This window comes from Chiloscyllium plagiosum, unplaced genomic scaffold (genome assembly GCF_037043375.1).
Source record: "Chiloscyllium plagiosum isolate Xiang-an unplaced genomic scaffold, Cpla_swu_hap1 HiC_scaffold_38, whole genome shotgun sequence".
In the NCBI taxonomy this organism is placed as follows: Eukaryota; Metazoa; Chordata; class Chondrichthyes; order Orectolobiformes; family Hemiscylliidae; genus Chiloscyllium; species Chiloscyllium plagiosum.
The window spans coordinates 24,672,506-24,685,372 of record NW_028270176.1 but is presented as its reverse complement, the minus strand read 5'-3'; the positions used below and the strand labels follow the sequence as shown (position 1 = coordinate 24,685,372).

Sequence of the window (12,867 nt, the reverse complement as noted above, 5' to 3'; positions counted from 1 at the left end):
TGTGTGTATTGGGGGGGCAGGACAGGTCTGTGTGTTGTTGTGGTTCTGTTCGCCGAGCTGGGAATTTGTATTGCAGATGTTTTGTCCCCTGTCTAGGTGACATCCTCAGTCTTGGGAGCCTCCTGTGAAGCGCTTCTGTGATCTTTCCTCCAGCATTTATAGTAGTTTCTCTCTGCCACTTCCGGTTGTCAGTTCTAGCTCTCCGTTGCAGTGGTTGGTATATTGGGTCCAGGTCGATGTGCTTATTGATTGAATCTGTGGATGAGTGCCATGCCTCTATTTTGACTTCTCCTCATCCACAGATTCAATTAATAAGCACATCGACCTGGACCCAATATACCGGCCACTGCAGCAGACAGCTGGAACTGACAACTGGAAGCGGCAGATTCAAACCACTATAAATGCCGGAGGAAAGATCACAGAAGCGCTTCACAGGAGGTTCCCAAGCACTGAGGATGTTACCTAGACAGGGGACGAAACGTCTGCAACACAAATTCCCAGCTCGGCGAACAGAACCACAACAAAGAGCAACCAAGCTACAAATCTTCTCCCAAACTTTGAGGTCTGTGTGTGTTTCTGCACTTGTGTCCATTTACAGGAGTGCCCGTAGGAGAGTCAGCATGTGAATGCTCCCATCAAATCCAAACCAGTCCCAATTTTTTAGAAGCTACAATCGTGATTATCCTCCACATTCACATTCCCCCTGCTCTCGTATAGCACTGTGTCCCAGTTGATGATGTTACCCCCAGCGCTGTGACACCCTTGACTGAGCGCCTTGATGTCGTTTGCTGACAGGACATGGTCCCACAAGTGGACGTCTGTCAGCTCTCCCACGAAACTCTGCTTGCTGTCAAACTTGCCCTCCACCTGATCCTGTTCCTGACCCAGGATAAACGTGCCCCCACCTCGGACCACCGCACCGCTGTTCCCAACTTTCTGAAGACTCCGGACTCCATTGAGCCAGAAGGTGATGAATCCAGTTGAGGACTCCCAGCTCACGCAGATGTGTCTCAGCAGAGCATCGGTCTCTGGGAGGGCAAAATAGAATATGTTGCTGCCAAAGTAAAGGGACAGCCTGGTGTCCTCATTGTGCCAGAGCAGCAACTCATTGTCCTTAGTCGCTGTGGCATAGGACAACAAGCTGTAGCCTCGCTTCGCCTCTGAGGCAGCCCTCAGGCAGAGAGTGAACGCCGAGAGCTGGGAGAATTCATTAGGCAGCAACTTCACATAAATACTGTCGGTTTGAGTCGAGAAAACTAGCGACTTGCCCAATAAACCTGTAAACAAAGGAAAAGACAGTGTTGAGCCTTTGGAAAGGAGTATCTATGAGATGCAAAGGGAATGGAAGAGGCGGAAAGGGGAAAAGGGTCAGATCTTCCAGCCTCCTCCTACTCTCCGATGCTTTACACTGCTTCATGCACTCACACACCTTCAAACAAACACTGTCATGTGGTTGCACACATAAGATTGCTCTCTCCCAAACACATTACCTCTCAAAAACATACTCATGCTCCCTCTCTCTGTCTCTCACACACATATTCTCTGTCAAATTGTCACACACACTTTCTGTCCTCATAAACACCGTTACATTGAAAACATATTTTCACATAAATATTATACACACAGTCACACACATAAAAATCCCCAAAAACTGAAACACTTCTTCAGACAGACAGACGATCCCAAGAAACACATTCTCTCATTCATATAGAAACTCATGCATGCATATACACAAAGTCACAGGAATTCATTGACTTTGATACACAGAAACACACACAAAGAAACCAAAAGTCTTTTGCATCAATACACACAAACACACACTAAGAAAAAGAAATTCATTCACATAATCACAGACAGACACCCACAGAAATGCTCAAAATCTCAATTGCATAAACCCACAAAGTCAACACAGAGACACACACACACACACACACATAAAGACTCGTTCATATTGTCACACAGAAAAGCACACAAGACAGAATAGAGATCCTGTGATTGTTTTCTTCTGAGCAGAGGAGACTGAAGGCAGATCTGAAACAAGTGCACAATGATCTAAGTGGCATAGAGAGAGCTTACAGTAAGAAATCTCTCACCTGAGCAGAGGGATCAATAACCAACTGGAACAGCTTTAAGGTAAGGAACAGACATTTCAGGGGTGTATTTGAGGTAAGTGTTGTATGCAGAAGGTTGTGTGTATAGAAGTATCTAGAATTTAAGGCCTTAAATGATTATAGACGCTGGGAGACTCAAGACATTTGAGAAGTATTTAGTTAAAATCACACAACACAAGGTTATAGTCCAACAGGTGTATTTGGAGGCAATAGCTTTGAAGCTATTTAGTGTTTCCTTAACACTGTGAAGGATGCCTACCACTGCATCCCAACCCTCATTTCGGGAGCTCTGACTACAATGCCATGTTTCTTCTCCGGGCTTACAGGCAAAAGCTCAAACAGGAGACCCCCTCGCAGATACAGGTCCAGTGCTGGTCAGAGGAGGCAGAGGATCTACTCCAGTGCTGTCTGGAATTGGCTGATTGGGCCAGGTTCAAACAGTCTGCAGGTACCTTGGACGAGTACACCACCACTGTCACAGACTTTATCAGCAAGCGTGTGGAGGACTGCATACCGAGGAAGTCAATCTGGGTGTTCCCCAACAGGAAACACTGGATGAACCAGGACATACAGAACCTGCTAAAAACCAAGCGCGAGGCCTTCAGATCAGGAGAGCCACTTAAATGTAAGGAATTCAAGTATGACCTTCGCAGAACCATTAAAATGGCCAAGGACCAATATCGATCCAAATAACTGGTGAATATGGCAAGGACTGATTGATGTCACAGGTTCTAAAAAAAGACAGTACAAGATAGCAAATGATGACGTATCCCTCCTAGATTGTCTCAACATCTTCTATGCTCACTTTTAGCAGAATTTTGGCGGAGAGGTAACAACTATTCTGACAAGTCCTGATGAATCCATCCCAACAGTCACTGCATCAGAGGTCAGATCAAGTTTTCCTTCATGTGAATCCAAGGAAAGCGATGGGACCAGATGGAGTACCAGGCCGTGCACTCAGCATGCACAGATCAACTGGCAGAGGTCTTCTCGGACATCTTTAACCTCTCCCTGCAGCAGGCCACTGTCCCTGCCTGTTTCAGGAGGCCAACATCATCCCTGTGCCTAAGAAGGCTCATGCAGCTCGCCCAGTGGCCCTAGCTTTGGTGGTCATGAATGCTTTGAAAGGCTGGTCATGGCATTAATCAACTCCAGCCTCCCCACTACTCTTGACCCACTCCAATTTGCTTATTGGACCAACAGATCCACATCAGATCCCATATCATTTGCCCTTCACTCCTCCCTAGAACATCTTGACACCAAGAACAGCTACGTAAGAATCCTACTCATTGACTACAGTTCATCCTTCAACACTATTATCCCCTTGAGACTGATTACTAAAGTTTGTGATCTCTCACTAAGCCCCACTCTCTGCAACTGGATCCTCAGTTTCCTGGAGGAGAAAGTGAGGTCTGCAGATGCTGGAGATCAGAGCTGGAAATGTGTTGCTGGAAAAGCGCAGCAGGTCAGGCAGCATCCAGGGAACAGGAGAATCGACGTTTCGGGCATAAGCCCTTCCTCAGTTTCCTGACCCACAGGCCACAATGAGTGAAGATTGGGGACAATATTTCATCATCACTGACACTCAACACTGGAGCCCCCAGGGGTGCGTACTGAGCCCCCAACTGTACTCACTGTATACCCATGACTGCGTCGCCAAATATCAGACTAATGCCATTTACAAGTTCCCTGATGACACCATCATAGTCAGTCGAATCTCAGATGGCGACGAAACAGACTACAGACGGAAGGTGGAAGACGTTGAAAAATGGTGCACTGAGAACAACCTAGCTCTCAATGCCAGCAAAACCAAGGAACTCATTATTGACTTTCACCGGGATGTTACTCATGCCCCCGCTCCCCCCCTCCCCCACACACATTAACAGCACAGAGGTGGAACGAGTGGAGAGTGTCAAGCTCCTGAGAGTGGTCATCCACAACAAGTTTTCTTGGACTCTTCATGTGGACGCACTGATTACAAAGGCCCAACAACATCTCTTCATCCTTAGGCAGCTGAGGAAATTTGGCATGATGGTGAATATCCTTGCCAACTTTTATAGGTGCACCATCGAGAGCATTCTGTCTGGATGTATCACTGCCTGGTATGGCAACTGTACCATTCAAGATCAGAGATGGTTACAGAGAGTGGTGAATTTGGCCCGGTCAATCACAGAGGCCAACCTCCCATCGAAAGAATCCATCTACAGGCCCACTGTCAAGGAAAGGCTACCAGCATTCTTAAAGATCCATCCCACCCTGGCGATGTTTTTCTACAACCTCTACCATCGGGGAGAAGGTACAGGAGCACGAACACATGCACCAGCCGGCTTTGCAACAGTTTCTACCCTACTTTTGTTGGAATACTGAATGGTCTCACAAACATTCGCTTGTGTTTTTTGTTTTTGCGGCTGTTTACCTATTATTTACTTATCTATGCTATTTAACTCTGTGATCTGCCTGTATTGCTCGCAAGACAAAGCTTTCCACTGTGCCTTGGTACACATGACAATAAATTCAATTCAGTGTCATGCAAGTAAAGTGATATATTTAACAAATCCCGAGGTTTGTTGGACAATAACCTGGTGTTATGTGCTTTTTAACTTTGTTCACCACAGTGAAACACTGGCTCCTCCACATCATGCCTATCATCGAGAAATATTTAGTGAGCACTTCAAATGCAGTATCATAAAAAGGTTGTGGGTCAAGTGCTGGTAAATAGAATTGGAATAGACAAATGCTTGAAGACTGGCGTGGACACGATGGACTGAAGGGCCTCTCCCCTGCTGTGTAAAAAAAACGGGTCAATTGTTTCCGTTTCCATGACTCTTTCACGTATAGACACACAAACACACTCTGACGACCGAGCTGGGTTTCCTTTTGGGATCTGCTACCTCCCTGCTTTGCATGGCTGCTTATTCTCGGCATGAGAAAATATATTGTAGAATGAGGATTGCAACCCAGCAGCCTGTTTGTTATCAAAGCAAGCATACCTCCATGGACCAGTCCAGGTAGAATAATGCAGCTGACAAGCCCAAGGAGAAGGAAATTCTTCATCCTGCAATCAGTCTGTAAATGGTAATGATCAGAGAGTTACGTCCCTAGGTTTGATGCTGCTTAGTACAATCAGAACTGCAGTCCAACACTGACGTGTAAAACTCAACACCCAGGAAATAAAGTGATATCCCCAATAATTCTTTCAGAGTTATGGCAGTGCACAGGTTTGCTCCACTGGCAAACACTCCTATATCAGTGTAGACGGGCTATTGTTTGAAATCCCATTCTATGGGACTTCCATGCAGAAGTCAAAGTTGTCTGCCCTCTGCTGTACTTCAGCATTGCTGCACTGTCGGAGGGTCAGTGCTAAGGGAGTGGGCACTGTCGGAGGGTCAGTGCTGAGGGAGTGCCGCACTGTCGGAGGGTCAGTACCGAGGAGTGCTGCACTGTCGGAGGGTCAGTGCTGAGGGAGTGCTGCACTGTCGGAGGGTCAGTACTGAGGGAGTGGACACTGTCGGAGGGTCAGTGCTGAAGGAGTACCGCACTGTCGGAGGGTCAGTGCTGAGGGAGCGCCGCACTGTCGGAGGGTCCGTGCTGTGGGAGTGGGCACTGTCGGAGGGTCAGTGCTGAGGGAGTGCCGCACTGTCGGAGGGTCAATGCTGAGGGAGTGTCGCACTGTCGGAGGGTCCGTGCTGAGGGAGTGCTGCACTGTCGGAGGGTCAGTGCTGAGGGAGTGCCGCACTGTCGGAGGGTCAGTGCTGAGGGAGTGGACACTGTCGGAGGGTCAGTGCTGAGGGAGTGGGCACTTTCGGAGGGTCAGTGCTGAGGGCATGCAACACTTTCTGTTGGTGAGTACTGGTGGGTCAATACAGAAATTATGCTTCACTCTCAGAAGACCAGCACTGAGTGAGGGCCGCATGGCCTGACAGTCAGTGCTAAGGGTGTCCTGAGCTGTATGAATGTCAGTACTCTAAGAATTACCCAGACAAATTGACAGAATGCGGTGCATCTGCATCTCTATCGCTCCCTGTCTCTTTCTCCCTCTCTCTCTGTCCCTTACTCTCTGTCTTTGTTTCAGTTTGTCTGTTTGTCTCTTCCTGTTGGTATGCCTCCTTCTGTTTCTCTCTCTGTCTCCTTCCCTCACTCAGTATGTTTGTTTCTCCCTGTTTTTCTTCCTCTGCCTCTTACGGTCTCTCTCAATCTCTCCCTCTCACACTATCTCTTGCTATCTCTCCATCTCTCTCTCTGTCTCTCTCTGTCTGCTTTTGCCTTTCTCTCTCTCTCTGTCTCTGTGATGTGCACCTCTCTAATTTTGTGCCCTCTGCCCCCACTCATTGACCATTTATTTGCATGCCTACTCCCACTGTCCTTGCTCTTTCTCTGTCTGTCTCTCTCTTCAGTGTTCGTACATCTTTGAAAGGTACTCACTGGTTTGGATTGAACTGCGGGATCCGTTTTCTCTCACCCAACAGGTAGGAGTCTGTGCAGCTTTGTGCTGTACGACTGAGCAATTTAAGGAGCTTGCACAGGAGGAATGAGATCAGTGAGCAGTGGATTAACCTCCATTGAACTCCTTATTTAAACAATTCAGGAGCTAACAGCAGTAAATACTCCTGATAAATTTATTTTAACTTGTAAATATTTAAGTCTAATGTGCAGCTTCAATAAACACATTCAGACGCATAGATATCAACCACATGGACATTACATACAGAGAATCAGAAACTCAGGCACATACAGACATAGTCAGAAACGCATAGTCGCTTGCGCACATGCACACACACAATACAGACACACACACACACACACACACACGATACGGACAAACACACATGAACACACCCTTACACTTCCTATCTTTCTAAGTTGCATTGCACGCGTACATAATAGAGAAAGACAGAATGAATGCAAATGGTTGCTGTGCATTCAATTTAAATTTAAGGTCCACCCCGAACCTCAACCCAACTGAAAGAACTGGTCTCCATAACCTTCCTTATCTATGTGATTTCCTCAAGCCTGGATAATAATCGTTATACTGGGAAGCTCATTTCACATTTGCAATCTTTCTAAATACACTAAACTTCTCCAACTCCTGAAATCCTCTCTATATTTGTAAACATCTCAACTGCAGAAACAATTTGTTTCTGTTACTTTACAGGAATAAGGCCCAACAATCCCATTTATCTCTGTAACTTTCTCTTGCCCTGACAAACCTCCCTACCCTGATGACTTCCTTCAGGCCCAAAACCCATTCCTATCTCTCATAACCTCCTCCAGCCTCTATGTCATTTACTCTGTAACCTTCTCCAGCCCTTTTCCCCTCCCTTTGTCGTAAATATCTGCAGCCCCTCCATTTCTCTCTCTCTAACCTTCTCCAGTTCCTACAACCCTCCATATCTCTGTGATTTTGGCCAGCTTCTACAATCCTTGTTGACTTTCTAAAGTCCTCTAAACCCTGAGATGCAGCATATCAATGCAACCTCTTCCAGGCTTATCCCTGACTTGATGCAGAGGGACAGTATTAAAGCTCTCTAACTGAACAATGACTATCCTGATCAGGTCTTGGTTCACTGCGTATCTCACAAAAATGTGGAATTCTATCAGTATTGGTTGAATGGTGTGTTGGCTAATTCATTTGAGCTCACATTGTCTCAGTACAAATATCAAACATTGCATCTTTAGTCTTGGAATCATGAGTCTCTCTCTCTTGTGTTGAACATTCAATTATGTGACCTATCCTGATTGACTTGTTGAGAGGCATTACTAGGCACCTTTGGAACAAATGGGACTTGAACCTAAGTATCCTCACTTGGAGGTAGGGACACAACCACTGCAACAAAATAACCTTTTGGTGGAACTTATAATGGAATACCAACTAAGAGTGCTCCAGATTTGTCCTAGAAATGCTCTTGGTATCGAGAATAGTCCATTGATTGAAGATGACTGTTACTGTATTGAAGAGTCCAATGTTTAGTGCCAGATACCAGGTCTTGAGTTCCAGTGAAGAACTGGAAATGCCAGGCTTATTCTTCTTGCAGCATGTTGACAGCAAGAAGTTGTCATGGGCAAATTTACAATAAACCACGTCATCGAGTTATGGAGTCATACAACACGGAAACAGACTCTTCAGTCCAACTCACCCATATCGACCAGGTTTCCCAAACTAACCTAGTCCCACTTGCCTGCATTTGGCCCATATCCCTCTAAACCTTTTCCTCTCCAAATGTCTTTGAAACATTGTAAGTGTACGTGCATCCGCCACTTCCTCTGGCAGCGCATTCCACACAGGGACCACCATCTGTTTGAAAAGATTGCCCCTCAGCTCCCTTTTACATCTTTTCTCCTCCCACCACAAACATATGCCTTCTTGTATTGGACTTCCTTGCCCTGGGGAAAATACCTTTGCAATTCATCTTGTCTATATCCCTCATCTTTTATAAACCTCAACCTTGTACACTCCAGTGAAAAAATGTCCCAGCCTATCCAGCTTCTCTTTATAACTGGCAATATCCTGGTAAATCTTTCCTGAAGCCTCTCCAAATTAATAATATCCTTCCTGTAGCTGTCTGTAAATACTGAGTGAGGATGCAGACTAATTATCAAAATAGATAGCTGCGAGTACAGACTTTCCTTTCAGGCAGTGGTTTGCCATAATCTCAAAATTACATCCTGAAATAGTTTAAACAAATCAGTTGTAAAATTGAATGAAGATTTTGAGGGAAATACGTAACAGGGTAAGGAGAAATAGCAAGGGAGTGGGCTTAACTAGATGGTTTGAAGAGCTGAAACCAAAATGGTGATTAGGAAAGGTTCCTTCCATGTTGCTTCCATAATGACTTTCCAATTCAAGGCTGATTGAATGTTCTTCTGTGTACCTGGCTGTATGTTTTTCTTCCAAATATACTTGAGTAGGACCAAGGTAAGGTTGCAGTAGTGCCATAGCCCAGCTGTCTCATTACAGAGAGACAACTGGCTGTGGTTTAATCAGAGTGTCACCATGTCTCAGGCAAGTGGGAGAACTGATCAGAAATGCCCTTCATCTTGTTCAATGAATTGAACCCATGCTGTTAGTTTCACTCTGCATTGCAAACTGACCATCCAACCAACGGAGCTAACTGTTGAGCAGTTGCCAAACCACTTGATGCAAGTTTCCCATTCTTTTTACGTATACAGTCAGGTCATTATTTTGTGCATTCCTTTACATAAGAACATAAATGCAGGAGCAACTGGAGGCAAATCAAGCCCTTGAGCCTGCTCTGCCATTTCATACAGTTAGAGCTGATCTCATCTCGGCCTCAGCTTCACTATCCTCTCTGCTCTCCATAAGCCTCCTTCCCATTAATAATTATAGTTTGTCAATCTCCACCTTAAAATTATCGAATGTCTCACTGCACTCTAGGGTCAAAGATTCTGCAAATTCACAATCCAAAGGGGCAGCATGGTGGCTCAATGGTTAGCACTGCTGCCTCACAACACCAGGGACCGCGGTTTGATCCCTGCCTTGGATGACTGTGTGGAATTTGCACATTCTCTCCATGTCTGTGAAGGTTTCATCCAGGTGCACCGCTTTCCTCCCACAGTCCAAAAATGTGCGGGTCAGGTGAATTGGCTATGCTAAAATGCTGATGGTGGTAGGTGCATTAGTCGGGAGTAAATATAGAGTAGTGGAATGGGTCTGGGTGGGTTACACTTCGGAGGGTCAGTGTGGACTTGTTGGACTGAAGGGGCCTGTTTCCATACTGTAGGGAATTGAATCTAATCACCTCTCTTTGAAACCTGTTACCCTTTATCCTAAAACTGTGATGTCTTATTCTAGATTGCCCTGCTGACAAAACATACTGTTTGCATCTGCTTTGTCAATCTCAGTCATTTTTTATACGTCAGAATGTTAAGTTGCAATTTATTCTAGATTTCAGTTCACTTCTCTGTGATTACACTCTCTCTGTTCACTCCTGCCAAATGCATTTTATAAAATAAATTTTAAAATGGATTGCACTCCAGGATTGTTAAGTTCACAATGAGTAATGTAGGAAGAGTGTTTTAAAAGTTGCATGTCTTTTTTTAATTTAAAGTACACATTTTTATTATTTCTTAGGACAGAGGTATCACATGGCAAGGATCTGGGTATATGTTATCTCCAGTGTCCTCATTGCTTTCAGTGCCCAACATGCCACATTGGGTTGGGAATTATGACACATTGACCTTGGTAGGATGATATGCATGTCCGCTGGAAAAATACTGCTCAAATAGGTTTTTGTAACAAACATAATTCAGTTCCAATTTTCTGTTGTGACAGAACTGGTGAGTGCAATGTCAGCACATGAGCTGGTGAGCTTTGAACTTTGGTTGAAAAATGTCTTCAGGTGCCCTGCACCCAAGAATAGTTCATGTAGTTTGAGATTATTACTAATTATTTCCTTCAATGTTGACTTTGGATGTCATGAGATGGCAAATGCTGATTCGTCGTAATACGTTTAATACTTCTGGTAATACCTTTAATACTTCTGAGCACTCAAGATGTTTACCAAATTATCTCATGTGTCATCATTAGACCCAGACTTTTACAGCATTAAAATTACACTATCTGCCATGGTAGCATTTGAACTCAGGTACCCAGAAGATTATTTGGGTCTTGTGGATTAATAATTTCTTGATATTGCCACTGGGCTAATGCTTCCCAGCCAAGTGCCTATCATTTTAGCCCAGGATAATGCTGGAAGAGTTGGAACAGATGCGAGCAGGACCTGATAGCTCTTGATGTGAACATATCTGCGTTCACTGAAGTCCTCTTGAGAGAGATATCTTACTGGGTCTGGTACACACGTGACTCCAGACTCACAACAATGAGGTTGTCTTTGAAATGACCCAACAAGCCAACTCAGTTCAAGAGAAACCAAGGATGGGCAACAAATACCAGCCTTACCCCCAACCCAGGCAAAGAATAAATGAACATAATTAAATTGAAGCAGAACCAATGCTGAAGAAAAGGCCCACCAGTTTCCTGTCTATTCATTGCCTGATGATGAGTTCAGTAGATTGGTTTAGGATATTATTAGATCAGTGAGGGTTTAGAAAAGGTTTACCAGCATGTGGCCAGGATTGGAGAGTTAGAGTTATAAGGAAGTCACGGTTGATGGTTAAGTTGATGGTGGTCATTGCAGCCGCCATCGTTCCATTCCGAACTAAGTGAAATAGTTTCTAAAAGAAACCAACTTTACTGTGGACATGCCCTCAAACCTGTCAGTGTTTCCCTGGAGACTCTACATCATTGCTAAAGAGCTAAAAACTCTGTAACGTTTTTTGAAGATGCAGATACATGTTCATTTTCCCCGTCTCTACATGCATCTATCTGCACGTGTTTATCTGTGCACGCGTTTATCTGCGCAGTTCTATCAGGGTTTCTCATTTTTCCATTTCTGCTGTTGGATGGGACACATTCACTTGTGAACTTTACTCTCATCAACTCACTAAACTCTGTGGGTAGATTGAAAACATGGGAAACTGGAGCTGGAGTGGTCTATTCGGTCCTTCCAGCCTACTCCAGCATTCAATATGACCATGGCTGACGATCCAACTCAGTACCTCTTCCTATTTTCTCCCCATACCTTCTGATCATTTGAGCCCCAATAACAATAGACAACTTCTTCTTGAAAAAGTTCCATGTTTTGCACTCAAGTACTTTCTGTAGCAGGTAATTCCACAAGCTTATCATTCTCTAGGTGAAGAAAGTTCTCCTCACCTCTGAGCTAAATGGCCTACCTTGTGTCTTTAAACTGTGACTCCTTGTTTTGGATTCATTGGGAGCATCCTCCCTGCTGTTACCTTGTCTAGTTGGTTAAAATGTTGTAGACATTTCCGCCCCTGCGCATGTTCTTCTAAACTGAAGTGGATACAGTCCTAATTATCTGATAGCCCACTATCCAGTATGCATTCCTCTCCCCTTCACTCACCTCTGTAGGTACATTATTCCGTGTTCTATCTCTGCCCCCATGTTACTCAAGTATGTCAGCCCAATATCTTTTGCACCATCCTTCCTCCTCACTTGCCCATACAGACGCCACTATTACAACGTGTGGGTGTCTGATATCCCACGTTGTACCTTATATAAAATTCACCATGTCTCAATTTCTGCTGCCACTGCCCGTCATGACTTATCTCATAGAGATCAGTTGTCCCATGACTCCCTGAAGCCACACTGAGTCCCCCTATTCATGTAACCTCCTCCAAACACTGCAACTTCTCAATTGTTCACTCCTCCTTTGTTCCCAGCAACCCTGCAAATCTCTATAACCTCCTTTCACCCACGTAACAGTCCTATCTCTGTGAACCCCTCTGGCCCCTACAACCCTCCCTATCTCTGTAACTTCATTTCTCCCGTGCAACCCTCATTCTCTCTGCAACCTTCTTCAGCCAGGACAGTCTTCCCCATATCAGCTCTGTTTGCGTGTGCGTGCATTCATGTGTCTGTATGAGAGAGAGAGAAAGTGATAGAAAGATAGAAGCAGTCAAACACAGCGAGATTCAGATGAAAGGGGTAGCAATACTTGACAGACAATTTTATAATACAAACACACGGGTAACTCTAATTTCTGATGCTAGTTTATTATTTTGATCAGACAGCAAGCACTGCATTTGCATAACATGATGCAAATCTTTCCCTCATCCTATCAGGTAGATTTCAAGACCAGATATTAAACATCAGATAAAGGAACATTCACAATCCAGGGCACAACCTGCTTGAAAGCAGGTACTCTTTCAAGTA

The 12,867-nt window shown here is 44.7% G+C and overlaps 1 protein-coding gene across 1 annotated transcript; it reads right to left on the bottom strand.

Moving 5' to 3' along the window:
• Positions 1-259: 259 nt before the first annotated feature.
• On the bottom strand, positions 260-6,613 carry LOC122544188 (C-reactive protein-like). Its single transcript, XM_043683242.2, has 3 exons — positions 6,534-6,613; positions 5,102-5,177; positions 260-1,277 (listed from the first exon to the last, which is right to left on the bottom strand). Exons 2-3 carry the CDS (start codon positions 5,163-5,165, stop codon positions 661-663), a joined length of 681 nt encoding a protein of 226 aa, XP_043539177.1. The 5' UTR covers positions 5,166-5,177; positions 6,534-6,613; the 3' UTR covers positions 260-660.
• Positions 6,614-12,867: the final 6,254 nt, after the last annotated feature.

Bases quoted from the DNA above. Each gene is read 5' to 3' on its own strand.
- LOC122544188 (XM_043683242.2), bottom strand. From the start codon at position 5,165: ATGAAGAATTTCCTTCTCCTTGGGCTTGTCAGCTGCATTATTCTACCT. The intron at 1,278-5,101 runs GTATGCTTGCTT...CTTTGTTTACAG, and splicing joins ACCTGGACTGGTCCATGGAG to GTTTATTGGGCAAGTCGCTA.